Source organism: Camarhynchus parvulus, chromosome 19 (genome assembly GCF_901933205.1).
Source record: "Camarhynchus parvulus chromosome 19, STF_HiC, whole genome shotgun sequence".
In the NCBI taxonomy this organism is placed as follows: domain Eukaryota; kingdom Metazoa; phylum Chordata; class Aves; order Passeriformes; family Thraupidae; genus Camarhynchus; species Camarhynchus parvulus.
In genome coordinates this window covers 10,831,702-10,850,789 of record NC_044589.1, presented here as the reverse complement: position 1 = coordinate 10,850,789, position 19,088 = coordinate 10,831,702, and the positions used below count along the sequence as shown (strand labels likewise).

The 19,088-nt window shown below is 57.6% G+C and overlaps 1 protein-coding gene across 1 annotated transcript in view; it reads right to left on the bottom strand.

Annotated features, from left to right (window-relative positions):
* RAP1GAP2 (RAP1 GTPase activating protein 2) overlaps window positions 1–18,661 on the bottom strand; it is a 38,479-nt gene extending 19,818 nt beyond the window's left edge. Inside the window, exons 1-2 of the mRNA XM_030962983.1 lie at window positions 18,480–18,661; window positions 15,235–15,270 (exon numbers count right to left, since the gene is read on the bottom strand). Of these exons, the coding sequence (XP_030818843.1) occupies window positions 15,235–15,270; window positions 18,480–18,661 (218 nt within the window). The remainder of the gene's footprint in view (window positions 1–15,234; window positions 15,271–18,479) is intronic.
* Window positions 18,662–19,088: the final 427 nt, after the last annotated feature.

Genomic DNA, 19,088 nt, shown 5'->3' with positions numbered 1-19,088 from the left:
TCATCTACATTTCTTGCAATAAATTACATATTTGCAAACTGCCAGCCTGCACCTGCACACACGCAGTGTCCCCAGCACTCTGTCCTCAGCCCTGCTCAGAAAAAGGTGACATTTAACTGCCACTGGGGTTGGCTTTAATTGCCCCTCCAAACAGCAAATAAACTTTGCTGAACAGTTCAGAGCACTGTGTGCTTGAGCAGGCAGGATCCCAGCTGCTGGCACGGGCCATGGGGTCCCTGCTGCAGCACACACTGCCCGTCCTGCTGGGCAGGGGGGCCAGCAAGGAGCTGACTCCTGCTTTGCCTGCACCTCTACAGACGCTGGAATCTTCCCAACTGGCCAAGGGCTTCCCACTGGGCCAGGCCAGGCCAGGCCAGTGAGGCTCGAAATGCAAGCGATGGCGAAAAGAAGTTTTTATCTTTTACAAAATGTGCTGCCTACTCTGCCTTGCAGGAACAGAGAAAGTGGCAATTTCCTGCAGATCTGGGTAAATCAGCCAAGGCACTTGCAGAGATTTTCAGACCAGAAGGCTCGTCTGATCCTATTCCTGCCAAACCCGAGCCAGGAACCTCGGGCAGCCGTTTCTGAGCTGATTCAATAATTTGCAAATTGCAGAGAACAGCTCCCAGGAACCTGCGTCTCCAAACACCGCGGCACTGATGCCAAAGGGCAAGGGGAGGCTGTGAGAGGAGAAGTGCCCCACAGCCGGGCACCCACCCACCAGCTCTCCCCTGTGAGAGGACAGCCACCACAGTGTCACCTCACTTGCATGTGGGACAGTTGGGAAAATTCATTTAGATATAAATACAGTTCCAAATACCAGGCTTTCAGAGGAAAGGAGGAGCCCACAGCAGCAGCCACCCCCCCCAGACCTCCCTGCTCCTCCCCTCCAGCTCAGGTGTGCAGGGGAGGCACAGGTGAGAAGAGTGCAGGTGGAGGGGCAGGTGAGCATCACCCAGCTCTGCCAGGGGAGCCTGGTGTGCTGCGCTGCACTTTGCGGGGTTGCTAACAAGGAGGGACATGGGCCACCGCAGACTCTGCAGCTGCCACTGATCCTGCCAGGCTTGCATATGGCTCATGGAAAGCAAAATTCAATTGCAAATGCAGAACAAAGACTGAATGTAGGAGGGAAAAAAGCAAATAGGAGCAGGTGGAGGAACAGAGTCCCTTTTGACGATGCCGCTAGCAGTCCCTTCCTTTTCCTGCAGATTATGTCACTTTGATGGCCCTGGCAGCTTGCATAAGATGAAACAACCACCGTAAAGCACTGCTTGAATTCTTGCAATCGCTCCCATGGAGGCTCCTCAGTCCACGGCAGACAGAAAAATCCTCCTCAGGGTCTTGTTCTCCCCCTGAGAAATCTGTGTGACTCTTGTTGCACTCAGTAAACCCTGCAGCAAGAGGCGCACTGAGACGCTTTGTGCACAACATGATGCTGGGGAAAAAATAAAAAGGAAAACCAGGCTCAGACATCACAGGGCAGATTCCAGTGCAAGTTCAGAGCCAGGTTTTTTCTAAGCACTCCAGTGTCATGTTGAGCTCATTCATAAAAACCTGGTACCTGGGGAAAGACAACTCTTAGGCAAAGTCTTCCTTGGTGTCACCAGTAAAGCACTCCCTGCCCTTGAGGCAAATGCAGGATTGGCCAATGAGTTTCAGTGGGTACAACATCCAGAAGATCATTTGGGCCCCCACACCTGTGAAAGCAGGAGGAGAGACTTCAGGTCACCCCCAGCCAGCCAGTCCCTCCAACACGTGCCAGCTGGTAGCCAGAGCCATGGTCCAAGGGCAGAGCTATGGCCAGAACGGGCCTGGGCTAAACAGGACAAAACCCAAGGAGCAGCAGCAGGGCAGGAACAGTCAAGCCCAGCAGGAACCCCAGCACAGTCCCCACACCTTCGTTCCAGCCCAGTACAGGGGACCCAGCCACGGCTCAGCTCAGGTGAGCAGACATTGCTGCTGCTCATTCCGGACCTGCAGGCTGGCTTCTTCCAACTGTTCTGCTTTGATGATCTACCTAATACCCCAGCAAGGGCGACAAAAATACCTCAAACCAGCAAGTGACACAGGAACTCTCCAGGAACGCCAGTGCTCAGTCTTTAGTGCATCACTGACATCCAGCTCTCCATGGCACCAGCTGTCCAAGGCAAAGTCCCAATACCAGCAGCACAGAAAAATGGGGTACAAGCCCTGCAAACCACACCGGATGGCAGACAAAAAGCTTCATCCTCAGTCACCTCACTCTGGTTTTTCATGCTTATAGATTAGCGAGGGGGGGAATATTTTACAATAACGATTCCAAATAATCATTTCTTCACTCATTTTAGTTTGGTACAAAATCACAAATCGAACCAAGAAAAGGAAAGAAACAAAAACCCCTCAGCCTTCAGCAATGCCCATGTTGCTTCCACCCTGAAACAGAGGTACAGACACTGTGAGGTTCGGGTGCATATTTCTGACTATTTTTAACACCAAAGTTGCCAGAGCAGCAGAATCCTGGAGGAGAAAACTCCCTGCCCGGGGCAGCCCGCATGGATCAGCGCGGGGTCAATCTCCGAGGCCAACAGCGGCTCCGGCGCGGAGCGGCGCCCGCGGAGCAGATGCCAGCTCGCGGAGCGCTGCGAACAGGCCGTTTCCTACGGCACAAAGTTGGACACCAAGTACAGCCCATGGCTCGGCGATGAAAGACGAAACCGTGTGTCAGCTGTTCCCGCCGCAGACAAAGCTGCGGAGCCGAGTCACAGCGGATCCGCACGGGAGCCCCCCGGGCACCGCGCTGCTCCTCCCGGTGTGGCGGCCCCGGGGGCTCACCTGGCCCGGTGCGGGCCCTGCACACACACACTGACCGAGCGGCCACGGCAGGGCCGGTGCGCGGCTCCCGGCGCCCCGCACACCGCGAGCGGGTCACGGTTACCGGCGCCGGCCGCTGCTCCCGGCACCGCTCCGGCACACGGCGCGCACCGCGAGCGGGTCGCGATTATCCCGGTGCCTGTTTCCAGCTCCCGGCACCGCCGCCGGAACCCCCGCCCGGTGATTCCCTCCGCCGGCGGCCCCGCGTCCCCCCGCAGCCCCCGGCTCTGCCCGGCCCACGGTACCGAGCGCTCCCCGCGCCGTCACCTTCTCTCGCTGCTCTGCCGGGAGCGGTGCAGGAGCCCGATCAGCACCACGGCCGCCCGCACCCCCGCGCGCCGGGACCGCGTCCTGCCGCCCGCCCGGGACATCGCCGCTGCCGCCGCCGCCGCCACCGAGCGCCGGCACCGGCGGGGGCGGCGGCGCGTCCACGGCCGCGACCGCCCCCGCCCCGCGCCGCCCCGCGCGCGCCCCGCGCCGCCGGTAACGAGCGCGGGGCCGGTACCGGAGCCCCGCGGGAGCGGCTGCGGAATGGCGGCAGCTCTGCCCCCTCCCCGCCGACCCCCGGACACCCCCGGGCCGGGCTGCGGGCGGGCGGGGCTCCGAGCGCGTCACGGGCCCGGGGAGCGGACTGTCGGCGGCACAGCCCCGGGCGCCCCGGCACCGAGGCTTTCCCGGCTTTCCGGGCAGCCGCAGCCCGGGCTCCTCTAGGGGCGAAGCGCCAGCGCAGCCCCTTCAGCCCCCAGCGAGGGAGGACTCGCTCCTGCCCCACAGACGGGCCCTCACCGCAGCAAACCCCGCAGGAGCTCCCGGCTGGCCCCAGCCCGGCCCTGCCATCCGTCCCTCTGCCATGGAGCATCCCTCCCGCCCGAGCCCGGGCTGCGGCAGCGGGGCAGCACGGGGCCTCGAGCCTGTCCCTCACACCGGGAGCTGACACACAGCTCCCTCCAGGAAATGAATTCTTTTTTTTTTTATTAAGTAAACTGTAAATTATCTACTTCTCACTTCAGCACCTTTCCCTGGAAGTCCTTGTTGCCATGGTGATAAAACACCCAGGTCCCTCTGCCCCCCTTATCTCACCTCTCTCCTCTGCCAGTTCAATTTTCACAGGAATTAGACACAGGACAAGCTACAGCACTTGGAGCTACTTCCCAGCCTAAGGGATGGAGCACCATCCCTGCTGCCAGCAGGTGTGGGATCATTCATGAGAACATCCACCGAGCCCAGGACAGGACACGGGCACCTCCCCAAACCTGCTGGCTCTCTGTACCCCTGCAGCCATTAGGAACAGTCAAACAATCCTGCTGCAGCTGGCCCAGCCACTGCCCTGGGTGGGTGTACCCAGCCCGGCCTTAGAGCAGGGAGGGCAGGACCTCCCTGGCAGTGGCACACAGGTGCAGGGCCCCTGGGGCCGCTCCAAGTGCCACAGCTAGGTCAGGGTTTTGGGGGGACCCTGCCACAAACGGGAATCTGTTGGGGGGCACACACAGGCTGCAGGCAAGCACATCCACCTTCCATTCAAGCAGAACCTGAGCAACTCCTGGGGAAGGATGGCCAGAAAGGCCCCCTGCTCCCCACACACAGAGCAAGAGCCCAGCACAGAGCAGGAGCTGCCTGGAAACCCCCAGCTGGGGCAGTCAATCATTAACAATGCATGGGGCTCCCCTGGCAAAGCCTGTAATAAATGTGTTTGCTCAGGAGAAACAGCTTGCAGAGGCCACAGAGCACATCTGGCAGGGAACAGCCGCTGCCTCAGCCTGCCTGTCACACTCCTGCTTCACCCACCGCCCCTGCCTGTCCCCCTCTTGCCTACCACCCTTAAGGAGATCAACATAACCTCAGCTCTGGCCTTCTCTATCTAAATGTTTCAGCAGAATCTCTAATCAGATGGATTCCTTAAATGCCACAATAACAAAACCCCTATCATTGCTGTAATCTCTTTCTGTATCCTACTGTAAGCCAGATAAAAGCAGGTGTGGTGTTATTTTTGTTAACACACCACATGAATTCACCCCAGATGAACAGACAGCATTTCAGTGCCACCACAGCCTCCATCCTGACCTACGCCGTGCACATGGAGCACTCCAGAGAGCCAAGGCCCAAACTGAAACCCAAGATCAGTATTTTTGTGTTTTACCAGATCTTGAGGTCCCTGGGGAGACTGAGGCAGCAGCAATTCCAGCAGACAAGTGTTGAGGCACCCACTTCCCTGCAGGAAAAATCCAACTCGTTCTCCAAAAATTCCAAAATGCGTTTCTGTCTCCTCAGAACAACATCAGATGATGCCAAACTCTGAGTGGTGGTGAGAAAACATAAGTGGGTAAGAGGAATGAATCTTGCTAAACCTGGGTGCTACCCGCACTGCCAAGCCTTTCAATAAAGTGTTTGATGGATCAACAGATCTCTTCCTGCAGAAAATACCTGTCTGCTTTCCTTCAAGCTGAAGATATCAGTCTGACAAATTCCTCAGGCACAGAAAAAAAAAAAAGATCCCATTTCTGTGCCAAATTACACCAATTCTCAAATTCATTTCCAATTAATGGAGGGGGAGGGGGTTAATTTTAAATCTTTTAGCTCTCACATTAAACAGGCAGATTCGAATTTCATTGAGTCTCCCTCTCTGGAGACATTTTCCCCTTCTCTCCTCCCCTTTTCCAGACAAGCTAAGTATTAATCTCTTCTTGGTTTATGCTGAAGTGGCTTTGTATTGATTTTTAAAGATGTTCAATTCTGTTCTATTTGGAAATAGACAAACACTGAGCAGAACCTCAGGTTCCCTCTCCACCCAAACAGGGCCCAGCCCACAGTGGATAATGGCATCTGGACTCACTGCAGCTGATTTGTAATTTATAGCCTGAGGGCAAGACAATAGATGGTGGGGGCTGGGGGCTATGGGCTCCTAGGGGGGCTGGAGGCTCACACAGGAAAAGGACCCAGGACCTCCTGCCCCACAGGACATCAACTCTGGCTGAGCCAGGCCCTGCACAACCTGCCCTGTACTTCTCAGGTTCTGCCACCTGGGAGCTGCTCTAGGATGGACAGGGCAGGATGCCAGGGATGCCTAGGAAGGCACGCAGGGTGGCAGGGCAGGTGCAGCTGAAAGCTCCTGCCCTGCCTGTGCTCCCCATGCCTCACCCATCCAGCTCCATCCAGCCCCCTTTCCTGCAGTGATGCCACCCAGCATCGCCCTCCTGAATGTTTGCAACAGGAACGCCCTGTCAGCGCCAGCACCTCCAGGAGCTCTCCAGATGTCCCAAAGGACATCTCCTAAGACAGAACGCTGCAGATCAAGACATTCCAAGTCTCCATCCTTCCTTTGAAACACCAGTATCACCCTGTCAGTGACTAAATTACCTCCAGGGTAAGCAGTTGCCCCTGGTTTTTGGAGAAATATGTATCCCTTGAAAAATGCCCTGACATTTTTGCTCCAGACAAAGCAGTTTGGCAGTGAGCTAGGAAGCCTGAGGGGCTGGAGGGAGTGCAGGACAGGTCAGGACAATTACACACGGTGATTAACTCATCACCTGGCAGCCGTCTGGACTCTGCTGGGAGAGAAGGACCTGAAAATGCCAGACTGGGACAAGACTGAGCCTTTACCCCTAGGAGTACTGGATCTGCCATGAATAAATGACACTACTAATATTATTATGAAGCCATTAATTTATGTAATAACTTTGGCTTTTGTATAGCTGCTGCTGTGAGATGAAGCCCCCCACAGGTGAGCAGCCCATCAGTCTGCCTCAGCCACCTGCAGAGGAGCCAGCCCCCTGCTCACACCTGGCTGCAGCCACAGCTGAGCCCGGCTCCGGTGACTCAGGGCTTCTCTGGCCAGAGCTGTGCTGCTGCCTCATCAGACAGTGCAGGACATGTCCCTGTCACCCTCCGTGCCTCCCTGGGCAGGGGATATTTCTGGTTCCCTTGCTCACAAGGGACAGTGCCAGAAATACACGAGCTATGCCAGGCATTTGCCACAGCCGGGCTGGAGCTGCAGGGGCTGAGGGGAGCCCGGAGATCTGCCCAGGCCCTTCCCCACCACCTTGGGACCCTTCCCCACTGCCCAGGCACTTGCCCAGAGCCTCTCTGGGCACTGCCTCCCACCAGAGCATGGGCACCTGCCCTGCCCAGGTGGGAGAGCTGAGATGGGGCAGCTGCACCAGCACCAAGGACTGGGAGCCAGGGAGGAACAAAGGGAGACAATGCAACACAGCCCAAACCCCAAAAATAGAAACTGCTTCCCTGCAAAGGAGCAGTCACATCCCGATTTCCCTGGCATGGCAGAAACGGATTTGGGAGCTTGCAAACGAGGGAGAAAGCGATTATAGTGTTTCAATTGGTGCTGCAGGAGGGGGATAAGAGGGCATCCACTTTTACAGAAGTATCACAAGAAATAGAGCTTTAGATTACATTACATCCAGCCCCGAGTAATCTGATTAGAAATTTATTTTATGGCTTCAGTTAGAAAGACATGAATGCAATCCCAGGAAAGCACAGAGCCAGCTCTTCCATGCAGGCAGTGAGAGACAGAGCACAGTGAGCCCATCTCCCCACAAATGGTGTGAGACGGGTGTGACACGCCACAGCCACCCGACACCACGTCAGTTCGGAGAGATTGGATCGTGTGCCAAGGCGTGGGGCAGCCCCAGCTCCCACCCCACACGTTGGCAAGGCCCCCCCAGCACAGCAGTGCCCCAGCTCTGACGGTCCCTGTGCCCCAGCACTGTGGCTCCTGTACAGAGAAGCAGAGCTCAAGTGCAAGAAAAGGAGAAATTTACCTGCTGGGCTCAAGGAGGGCACACAGGGGTGGGCTGGCCCTGGCCAGAGCCCGTCCCTGTGACAAGTGCACTCCAGCATCAACCTTCTGCCTGGGCTGTGGCCAAGCAGGGCCCAGGATGTCCATCTCCCCACACAATTTCCCAAGCAAAAAGAAAGAGCTGTCAAAGAGTGGTCGAAGGCAGAAAAAGTGGTCAAAGCCACAACAAAAGAACAAACAAAAAAGAACTCTCACTGCAGAAAGCAGCTGAGGCCAGGTGGGTCTTGTCACCTCCCCTGGGCAGAGGGGATGCTGAGGAGCACAGCTAAGGAAGGTGCTGGGAGCAGTCCCTGCCTGTGCCCCACAGGCTGCCCCTGCTCGAGGGCACTGAGCCTCCAGAGCAGCCCAGCAAAGGGCTCCTGGCTGCAGGTGTGCAGGGGACACTGAGCCTCCAGAGCAGCCCAGCAAAGGGATCCTGGCTGCAGGTGTGCAGGGGACACTGAGCACTGTGTGTGACAGACGCAGCCAGACCAGCTCCAGAGGGGATAAGATCTGAGCCGTAGCCAAGAACTTTAAGAAAGCCACGAAAGAGCAGTGACCCAAGAGCAATCAGTGACAGGAGCCTGGAACACTGACCATGCCATCAACACATCAATGCACGAGTGGGTGGTTTTCCAAGACCCATTTATCAAGGAACAAAGCAAGCTGTGGGTACAAGGAGTCTCTTATACACCTCTCCCATCCATTGTGTGCCACTGGCTATGAACCAAACCCTATTCTGTAATTGAGACAGCCCAAGTGAGTCACCTTTGGGCTCTTCCTGCCCAGCAGCCTGGCTGTGTGGTGGCAATTGGGGGCAGCATCAGCCACAGCACAGCTGACACAGAACGAGGTAGTCACGGCCATGACAGCAGCACAATTACATGGAAATTGTATTCCTGATAATTTGGGGTATTTCTCCCTGTGAACACAGGCCTCCTGAAGAGATGAGCTCCAAGATTTCAGCATCCAATTAAATTAGATCAAATCAGCAGAGGAAATTAGTCTTTACAGCATGAGCAGATCCTCTGAATTTTACCAGTAAATCAGTGAGCTAAATGTCAGCATTGATCATTAACATCACTAATAAAGCCAGATTTGGAGGCACAGCCACTAACATGTGCCACTCGCCCAACGCTTCCAGCACCTCCAGCACCCTGCTCAGCCCCAGCCCTGCCCGTGCAGAGCAAAGACCATCCCTGGAGCCTTTATGCCAATCAGTCACCACTGGAAGCTCAGGATTAGGCCCAAACTTTAGCCTCAATGGAGCAGTGCCCTTCCCGAGGGAGCTGCAAGGGATGTGGGGGGAGGAGGTGGGCAGGGAGGGGGGCATGGGGGTCCCAGTGCCACAGGGGGTGGCAGCAGCAGCAGCACCTGGGCCCCAGCCACTCTTCTGGAGATGACACCATCTCAATTACCCGCCTCCCTCACACACCTTGTTTGATGTGAAAGCATTAAAAGACATATAATTTGCAGAGCTAAAACACAGGTATTATCTCTGACACATCCGTACTACAGGGAACGTTCTGAAGTCAATCACATCCAGGGGTTTCTGTTGCTCTACAGATTTTTCCTTGCCTCTTGCTCCAAATAAGAAAAGATGGAAAAATGAAGCAGTTTTTAGCTGCAGCGCCACCATCTTCCTCTTCAAATCACCTCACACTGTGCAACCCTATCAATGATCAGGAACAGGAGACCCAGATCAGCTTGTCAGGGCTTCAGAAAATGGACTCTACATTCCTAACTGGAAAGGATGAACACTCTATTGTTGTAGCAGAAATGAGCTGTCATGGTCCCTGGTGTGACACCAGTAACATTTGAGAGGAACGAGACAGGACAGTGCCTGAAAGGACTGACCTCTGAGACTTCACAGAGACCCAGAATATAGCTCTGACCTATTCAAGTGCCTGTCAAGCCTCTACATGTCTCTTCTGGGTGGGAGCCTGAGATGAGCCACGTTTTCACAACAGGCTTTGGAAGATGTGAGTTCCTTGGGTATGGCATGGGTCTCGGAGAGCACCACAAGCCCCACTGGAACTAAAACAGCCGGGATGGAGAGGGCCATTCCAGAGCAGGAGCGTGGCACGGGAGTGCCGCTGGGTGCCGCGGCCGCCCATCCCTGCCGGGGCTGGCTGGAGCCAGGCCCTGCCAACTGGCAGGAAAAGCGACAGCCGGCGGGAGCGTAGAGTAATTAACAAAATTATCATCAGGAACAAACCACGGGCTTTGGCAGAATGCCTGCACTGCCACGCCGGCACTGCCTACCCTGATCTGGGCTCCTCGGCCCAGCAGACATGGGGCTGCTCACAGTCCCCAAATCACACCCACCCTGTCCAGGGCCAAGGGGAGGCCAGTGGGAACATGGCCTGGGCCGAGGGGAGGCCAGTGGGAACATGGCCTGGGCCGAGGGGAGGCCAGCAGCCACCCCGAGTGGGGCAAGAGCTCCTGCAGACCCTGCCTGGGTGACCTCAGTGACTCTGCAGACAGGGAGCGAACTCAGGGCAGATGGGGCTCAATCACCACAGCCATCATGGCTCCCTCCACCCATCAGGACAATATTTGCTCTCAGAAGGTGGCTGCTCTCCCAGCAACCGCCCTCCGGCTGCAAACAGCTCCCAGCCTGACAGGCTATAAATATGGCAGGAGGGAAAACCAGCACAGTTTATTAGTTCTGAGACACAGCTAAAAATAGACCCATGTGGGGCTGCTCAGTCCTCTGGGCAGATGTAATTGTGGATAATCTAGCTTTAAATATGGGAAGGCTGTCTGACAGCAACAACAACATTTCAGCATATGGACGGGGCGGCACTCGCGCCGCTGCGCCACCTCCAGCGTCACCGCCTGATCCCAGCCCACCTCCCTGCTCCCTGCCTGGGCTTTCTGCAGGAACAAACCCTCACACAAACCCAGTGTCTACACCAGGCCGCTAAGAGAAAGCATGGAGTCTAATACAAAGAGAGAGCATCAGTGGAGCTGTGCCAGTATCCATTCCCCCAGCCGAAATTTTATATAGCTAAGGCTTACCAGATTGAATGGCTGAAACTCTCCAAGTCCTCAGAGCTGACAGCACCTTCCTCCTCCTGTGAAAGCTTCCTCTGTCCCAGGCAGGCTGTGAGACGTGCTGGGAGGATGCTGTGTGGGTGCAGGGTTGGGTGTGGGCAGGCAGCCAGGGCGATAACTGCCCTTCCACGAAGAGGGAAGCGCTCCCGCCTGCCTGCCACAGATAGCAGGGAGACGTTGGGACTGGCTGGATTTGGTAAATCTCCCACCAGTCCTCAGGCTGACGGGGAAGGACAGACCATGGCCCTGCCACCATCCTGGCAGGCCACTCAAGCGGCTGATGGTGAGCAGGGCTGGTGGCAGCCCCCAGCCATGGCAGCAGCAGAGACCTGTCACCATCCCTGGGCACACACCTGCAGTTCCCTGGCACTGCAAGGCGCTTCATCCCAGCAGGAGCCCAGCCACAGAGCTGCTGCCAACACAAGGACTCACTTTGCCTGGCATGCCATGCCCAGCCACGGCTCTCCGAGCTGCCAGGGCCCTGCACTCTGCTGGGTGCACAGCTAACACCCATCCAGCACTGACCCATGGACACAGACAGCCCAGGCTCATTCTGCCCTCCAGCTCAGCACTGGCTTTAACTGAGTTTAAGGTTTTCTGCAAGTCCAGAGCCTTCCTTGCACCCTGGCCCTGCACACTCAGCCCTTCTCCAGGCACTGGCAGGAGGGGGGCACTGCCAGGCTCCAGAACTGGGACAGCCATGCAGGGCATGCTGTGGTGGGGTCATTGTTGGGGTTTGGACTGGGCTGGCTCCACGCCCATCAGCAATGGAGAGGAGCAGTTCCACAGACACGGAGATGGGAAACCTCCCTGTGTGCTGCAGCTCGCTGCTTGCAGTAGTTCTGACAGCATTTCCTTTGCATGTGCTTCTCTGGCTAAATATAATTGCAAAACATACATTTACATGCAATTATCCATTTATGAAGTGCTAATAAGTCAAAGGAATTTACTTAGATGCAATCTGCTCGCCAGACCTTGTCCTCACAGGACCCAAGCACAAACCTCCAAGATCAGGGCAATAGTCAGTGCAGCCAGCTCCAAGATGCTAAATCATTCCCACATCTTCCCATTAACTCAGCTCCAGCCCATCAAATATTAAAGAGCCTCAAGCCTGGACACAGCTCTTTTTACGAAGGTTGAGTAAATCTTTCATCTCTTCCCACCTTCATCCTCCTGCTGCCATCAGCAGAGGAGCATCACATGCTCTTTCATGTGAGTTCGGACTGCGCACACACTGGCTCCCAGTAATTGCTGTGCATGGCTCCTCCATTCCACAGAGACATGATTATTTTGGTGCTGTTTTTGCTTCATAAGGCTGAAAGAAAAGGTGACTCTGCCTGAATGGGGGGCTTTTTTACTGATCTTTTTGTTTAATGCTCTGTGGTTTCTCAGTGCACCCCATCAATAACAATGAGCAAATAACCAGAGCACAAAGGCTGAGGAGCTGCCAGCAGGGGAAGGGCTGGTGAACCCCCGCAGGACATCACCCTGCCGCTGTTCCACACAGGAGGAGGAAGGGTCCCATGAGTCCCCATCCCACTTTTCCACCTCCAGCATCCCCAATCCAAGGATTTTACAGGGCCAAGGGGGCTCGAGGGTCTCTGCCTGCTTTCTTGGGGACTCCTGCACTTGCTGGGCTGCTGTGAGAAGCAAGCAAACCCACCTGGCTGGCTCACCTGGCCAGAACTGCTCTTTGGCATGCAAAGATCCTTTGCAGGCTGATGTTTTCCTCCAGGGTGACCTTCCCACCAGGGAAGCAGCTTAGCTGCCATCTGGCTCAAATCTTCCCTTCCCGGCAGCACAACCTGACCTCAAACACCCCAGGTTTGCATGGAGCTGTGCCCCCAGGAGAACCAAGGGGACCCCAGGAGCCTGGAGACACTTCCAGCTCCGTACAGAGACTTCATGTGACACAAGAAAACACCAACACCAAGCCAAGGCTGGGGAGCTACTTCTGGACAAAATTCCCCTTTTGCCAGCCCAGGGGATTCAGCAGCTCCAAGCGCTTTCCCCTGAAGTGGGTAAGGAATAAGAAAATGTAACAGAAAAGTAGGGATCACAATGGAAGTGGTCCAAACCAAACCCAGGGTCTGCAAATGCCAAATCCCATTTACTGCCCAAGTGTCTCAGGGCTGGCCCGGGGCCAGGGCACTCAAACCCAGCCGTGGGACAGGGCACAGCAGCTCCTGCCTGGGGCTCTCGGGTTCCTGTGCCCGGCAGGCAGGGCACGGCACAGCTCCCGGGGCAGAGCCAGAGCCGGGCTCCAGAGTTGCCCGGCGCTCACAGATCCCAGCTGTGCGGGAATGCCCGAGCCCTGTACAACACCTTCCCTGCCCTCCTGCAGCCCTGGCACCTTTGCTGTCACCACAGGGGTCAGCTGGCCCCGCCTGCGCTGCCAGGGCTCCCCCGTCACCTCTCCCGACGCTGCCCCGCCGCAGCGCCCGCTCCCGCTCTCCGGTCCCTCAGACACATCCCCGGTTACCATAGGAACCAACGAAACCCGAACCGAGGAAGAAAACGGAGGCAGGCAGAGAGCTGCTTTGATGCCCCAGCGCCACCTGCGTGGGTGAGTTTATCCTGACTGCGGGCGGGCAGTTGGTCCCACGGAGCGCAGGCAGGGCTCGCCCTGCATCCCTCACCCTCCCACCGCAGCCAGGTGCCCTGGGGCCGGGCTCGCTGCCTCTGCCAGGCACTGCTGATGTCTGCACAGCATGAGGCTCCCCGAGCTGCTCCAGGGCATGCGGAAAGCAGCTCCGATTTTCGGTAATAACTTATACAGGGAAAGAAAACTTCTGATGCCTGGTGCCTCTGTGCCACGGGTTAAACCGGGACACTCCGACAGAGGCTGCAGCAATAACAAGAGGGGGCTAAAAACCTGAGAGTTTGGGTTTATAATATTTTGATAATTTTAAAAGCTTTTACAAATACGAAACGTGGCTCTGGCTGAGCCCCAATTACAGAACCACTTAATGAAGCAGCCTGCCCACAGACCAGAAGCACCACGGGGCTGTGGGAAGCATTCGCTGCAAACAGCAGTGGATGTTCATCAAAAGCTCCAAGGAAACTCCCTCCTCTGGCCAGGGCAGGAAAGGCAGAGATAGAGAGAGAAGCGCGGCGCCAATCCTCGCCCTGCCCAGGCAGGAGCATGGCAGCGTGCCCACAGCACTGGCACAGCATTCCAGCCTGCCTGGCACAGTGGAGAGAGGAGGGTACGGGGGGCTCTGCTGCAGAACTGCTGCAACATCCCTGACAGAAATCAGGGCACGGTGTACAGTAGAGTGCAAAGAGCAGCTCAGTCCTTCTCAGCTTCACCGAAAAAGGAAAGTCTGCAGAGAATTCCCTGCACTCCCCAAAGTGGTAAGCATTGATTTAAACTTCTCATTAGTTCAGAACAACCTGAGCAATGAGCGTAGCGCCAGCGATTCTGCTGTGCCATTTACAACAGGCATTGGGCTCGCTCAGGCAGCAGCTCCCCCAGGCTTTCCGGATACTTTTCCATTAATGAATAATTTGCACAATGATTATAGAGGGAAACCGCATGAGCCATCACCCTGTGCATTGCCTGGAGCCCAGGGGAGGCTTGGCCAGAGCATTTCTGCATCTGCACAGGGTGCAGCTGACAGCACTGGAGGGAAGGGGGAACCCCCAACGGGGGTTCCAGGAATCCAGGAATCCAGAATCCAGGAGAGGAGAGGATGCACTACACTGGGAGGGAAGGGATCAGTACCCAGGATGTGCAGCCAGGAGAACAAAGCTGGTGGGAACAGACGGCAGGTCCCAGACAGCCACGAGTGCTGGGGGAGCAGAGAGCAACGGTGCCACCGCTGTCAGACCTTCTCCACCTTCTGTTCCCCATCAGCTGAGGGCATTCCCCAGCAGGGATGGTGACCTCACACGGCTCACTCCATCACAGCACAGGACCTGGCCCAGCAACCCCCTTGCCAGAGCTGCACAACCCACACCACCCACCAGTGTCCAGCAGTGTCCAGCAAGTGGCAAATCCACGATTGACCCACCAAGCAACAATGCCAGTCCACAGACCCTCCTGGACCCCAGCAGCATCTCCACCCCCTCCAGAGCAGTGCCCAGAGCCCCTCAGCAGCACAGGAGAGGAGCTGGGTCACCAGCACTCACCGTTCCACTGACACCACCTCTCCAGATTGAAAAACAAAATACAAAACCTCCACACTTCACTGGATTTCCACCCAGAAGCTCAGAGTCAGCCTGACCTGCTGGTTCCCAGCCCTGAGGGAGAGCTGGTGCCCTCTGGGTTGCCCCATGCACCCCTCAGCCCACTGATCTCCCAGCGATCGTGTCACCGTGTTTGCTGCAATCTCCCAGTGCCTGATTCACTCCGGGCTTCCAGGAGAACAGACCGTGGGACAGGCACGAACGCGTGTCCTGGAGTGGGCGGACATGGCTGGACTCCACTGCGCCAGCTGGAGCCCAGCTCCCAGGAAAGCATCCCCCACACACCGAGCCAGCCCACCCCAACCCCACGGGAAATCATGGCGAGAGAAGAGCCAGGCACTCACTTGATCTTCAGGCTGGCCAGCATCGTCTTGTCGATCCTGAGGAGAGAGCAGAGGAGGCTGTTACTGCGGGCTCCAGATGCAGCCGGAGGGGGCTGGGTACTGGGGGCTGCTGCCAAACACGACCTCAGCACATCCTTTGGAGGTGCCAGCGCTCCGGCTGACACGACCAACACCACAGAAAGATTTCATTGGAAAACAAAATCAACCAAGATTTAACCCAAAATGAAGACTGGCAGCAAGCAAGAAAAGATCCCCCTGGTTCCTTCCTGGTGCAGAAGTGCTGCCTCCCAGTCTGGAATGCCAGAGGTGAGCTGGGAAGCCGAGGAGGGCATCGCCTGTGTTCCAGCTCTCACCAAAGCACAGCTGCCACAAACCAGGTATTCACAGATAATGGACCTGTGGCAGCCCTGACAGGCTGGGAAGATCCCCCCAAACCCCACATACTGCAACCCAGCCCAGGCAGACAAAACACAGAGCAGCCCCATCGCTCCCAGCCCTAGCTGGCTCACGTGGGACCAGCAGCCCCAGTCCCTGGCTCTGGTAATGAGTGCTCATCTCCTCAGAATCATTGTGCTTACAGTCATATTAATATTAATTAATGCAAATCATAGTAATGTCTCAAAATGCAAAATAATGTCTTTTGGCAGTCACTGAAAATGCTCTGTTATCTGCCACATGGAATCAATTCCACATCTCAAAAAAAGACCAAGAAGCAAAATAACACCCCCAACACCCTCTTGTTTTGCACTGTGATCGCAGAGAACACAGCATGGCCACAGAAATACAGCTTCCCCCACTTGCAGCTCTACCTTGTCCCATCCAGGCTGGGCTCTGCTGTCAGGAGGGGGCTGCACCCGCGGGGGCACAGGGGGCCCTGGCGCTCTGTGGCACAGGCTGAGCCTGGCAGGCACTCGGGCACAGGAGCCATCACCTTGCCCAGGGTCCCTCACATGCAGCAGCCTCACCGTCCCAAAACCCCACAGCCACGGGAGCTCTGTGCCAGGCATTTCCCCAAGCATCAGCTTCCATGCTCTGCTCTGGAGAGCCAGCATGCTGCTGCTCCTAAAATAGATCTAGGGCACCTGCCATTGTGACTTAATACCCTACAAGCCTGCCCAGACCTCGTTGATCATTAAATCACGCTGAACATCAGAGCATGCTGGGGAGCAGAGCTGTTTCCAAACTCAGCGGCAGAGGCAAAGCAGCTCAGGGACACTGGGTGGCTGGGGCAGCTCCCATGGGACCTGTCCCTGAGTGAGGGCCGCACCAGCGGCTCCATCCGGAGCCACGGCAAGAAAAAACAGTTGTTGTTATTTGGCTTCTTAGAGGGAGAAGGGGAGGAAAAGAAACAACAACAACAACCACCAAAAAAAAAAACCACACAGGAAATAAACTCCCATATTTGGGAAACCGCAGTTGCAGTGTGACTGTGAGAGCCGTTTGTGTGCCCTGCCCTGCTCCAAAGGCGGCAAAATGAAACTGCCCACACCCCACAGCGCTGGGGCAGCACCAGCTCCGGGGCAGCACCCACAGCGGCTTTCACACCTTGTGCATCCCTACAGCCAGACCGGGGACACCACATCTGTCCCCCGGGACGAGCACACTGCTCCGGGACTTCGCTGGCAGCAGATGCAGCTGCTGGAGACTTTAAAAAACAGCAATTTCCAGCCCAGCAGAGGCTGGAAATAGCGAGTGCAGCCACAGCAGGAGGCGCTGGGTGTGCCCAGGCACCGCACACGCAGCCCCACAGGAAGGGTGGGTCGGCCGGGACCGTGAGAAGAGGCAGGCGCAGGTACGGGGCTGCGGCAGGTCCCTTCTTTTCCAGGGCACGCCCGGGGAAGGGCTCTCCGGCAGCGCGCAGGGATTTTCCGGAGCGCCTTCCCCGGGACCCGGGGAGAAAAGCACAGATCCTTTGGGAGCGGCCCCCAGCCCACAGCTCCGGGAGGAGGGGGCTCCCCCGCCGCTCTCACCGTGCAGATACTGGCAGGGTGTCTAAAGGAAAGCCCCCGTCCTGTTGCCCCAGCCCCAACTGCAAGCACAGCCCCCAAGAGCCAGTGCAGCCCCCTCCAGCTGGCAGAGCCCGTTTTCTTCATTGACTCTCCAGCTCGTGACTTTCTTTCCCCTGCAACTGCCAAAGCGCAGCAGGAGCAGAAACCCAGAGCAGAGCGCAGCTGGCCCTGGATGCCCTGCCAGGGAGGGTCACGGCTCGGCTGCACGGCTGAAGCTCCTGGGATGCCCCCGGGCAGCCGGGGCCCCGGAGCCGCTGCTCTCACAGGATCGTGGGACAGAGCTGCCCAAGAGCTGCCATTTGGCCTCCCCAGGATGAGCCCTCATATCACAAAACTTCTTTGTACAGAGGTCTATCCAAGTGCTCCCTTTGCCTTTGTAAGTAAAGAAAACCCGATCCGGCCAAGGCAGCTCTCTTGGCCTCAGCGAGGCTCTGCTCCGTCCCAGGGGACCCTGCCAAAGCCTCGGGGCTCCAGCTGCCCTCGCGGCGCCCTCGCAGTCACTCAGCATTGCCCCAGCCGGTCTCAGGCCCCACATTCCCCTCAAAGCCCCGGCGCTGGCACTGTCCAGCCCCTGCAGCCCTGCGGAACCGGGAGGGTGCAGAGCAGCCTTGTGCCCCAGACACCACCACAACCACAACACGCTTGGAACAGGCATAAAACACCTCGGAGAGGGCAGAGGGAGAACCTTCAGCTGTTTCCCTACAGATGAACGTCTCTCAGAGGGAAGAGACAGGAGCGAACAGTCCCGCCGAGCTCGGGGTGCAGGCAGCAGCCCTGCTGAGGACAGACAAGGAAGGGATGGCTCCTGGAGGTGCCAGGAGCCTGCCCTGGACCAGAAGGGAGCTTGCTGCACACGCCCAGGTGCCCGAGGTGGCTGCAAGCATCGCTGTCTGAGCGCGGGAGGAGCAGGCAGCCGGGAAAGCAGCCAGAGGCGCGGGACAGCCGCTCCTGCAGGCGCCGCGCCCGCCGGAGCCCCCGGGGCGCTGCCCGCGCTGCCACCACCCACGCGCGGGGCGCACGGGGCTGCTCCAGGGCTGCAGGAGTGCCAGGCTTGCTGCGGGCACGGGGCACGAAGCTCCCTCCCGGGCCGCATGGTCGGGCGGGCACGGGCCAGGGAGGGCTGTGCCCCAGGGCACCGCGCCCGGTGACTCCGGCTCCCACAGGAGGGGAGGGAAGCGCTCACACGGCTCCAGCAGGGCGAGGGAGGCAGGCAGGGACGGAGGGGAAGGCACCCACCAGCCGTAGCCGCCGAAGGAGACGCTGCGCTTCCTCTGGAACATGCTGGGGGCTCGGTGCTGCCGGGGCGCTGCTGCGGCCGCGGGGACAGCGGGGACAGCGGGCACGGCACAGCGGGCACGGCACAGAGGGCACGGCCGAAGCGGAGCTGTGCCGGGCGGGGGGACCCCAGCGCGTCCCATCCACCGCCCCCAGCGCAGCAGCGAATGCACACGCGCACACAGAAACACCACAAAAAAAAGTCATTTCCTTTTCTTTCCGTGGCCACAGGCTTTTCGCAACCTCACGCTGCAAATATCGTATTTCTCCTAATGGCAGGACCACCATCAGTGCCGCACGGGCAGCCGGGCTGAGCCACGGCCACCGCGTCACCCACAAACGCCGTGCCCTGCGGCTGCCCCTGGCCACTGAGGCCCGATCCAGAGGGTCACTGGTGCAGCACGGTGCTCTGTCTCTTGCTCTCTGTCCCCGAAATGGCAGTGGCTGCAGTCACAGCACCAGGCTGGCTCCCTGCCAGGGGAACCTCCACCCACCCCTCCAGCGCCCCTCAGGGGACATCCCACCAAAGGCATCAAAGCCCCATCACTTCATCTCTCAGGGCAAACAGAT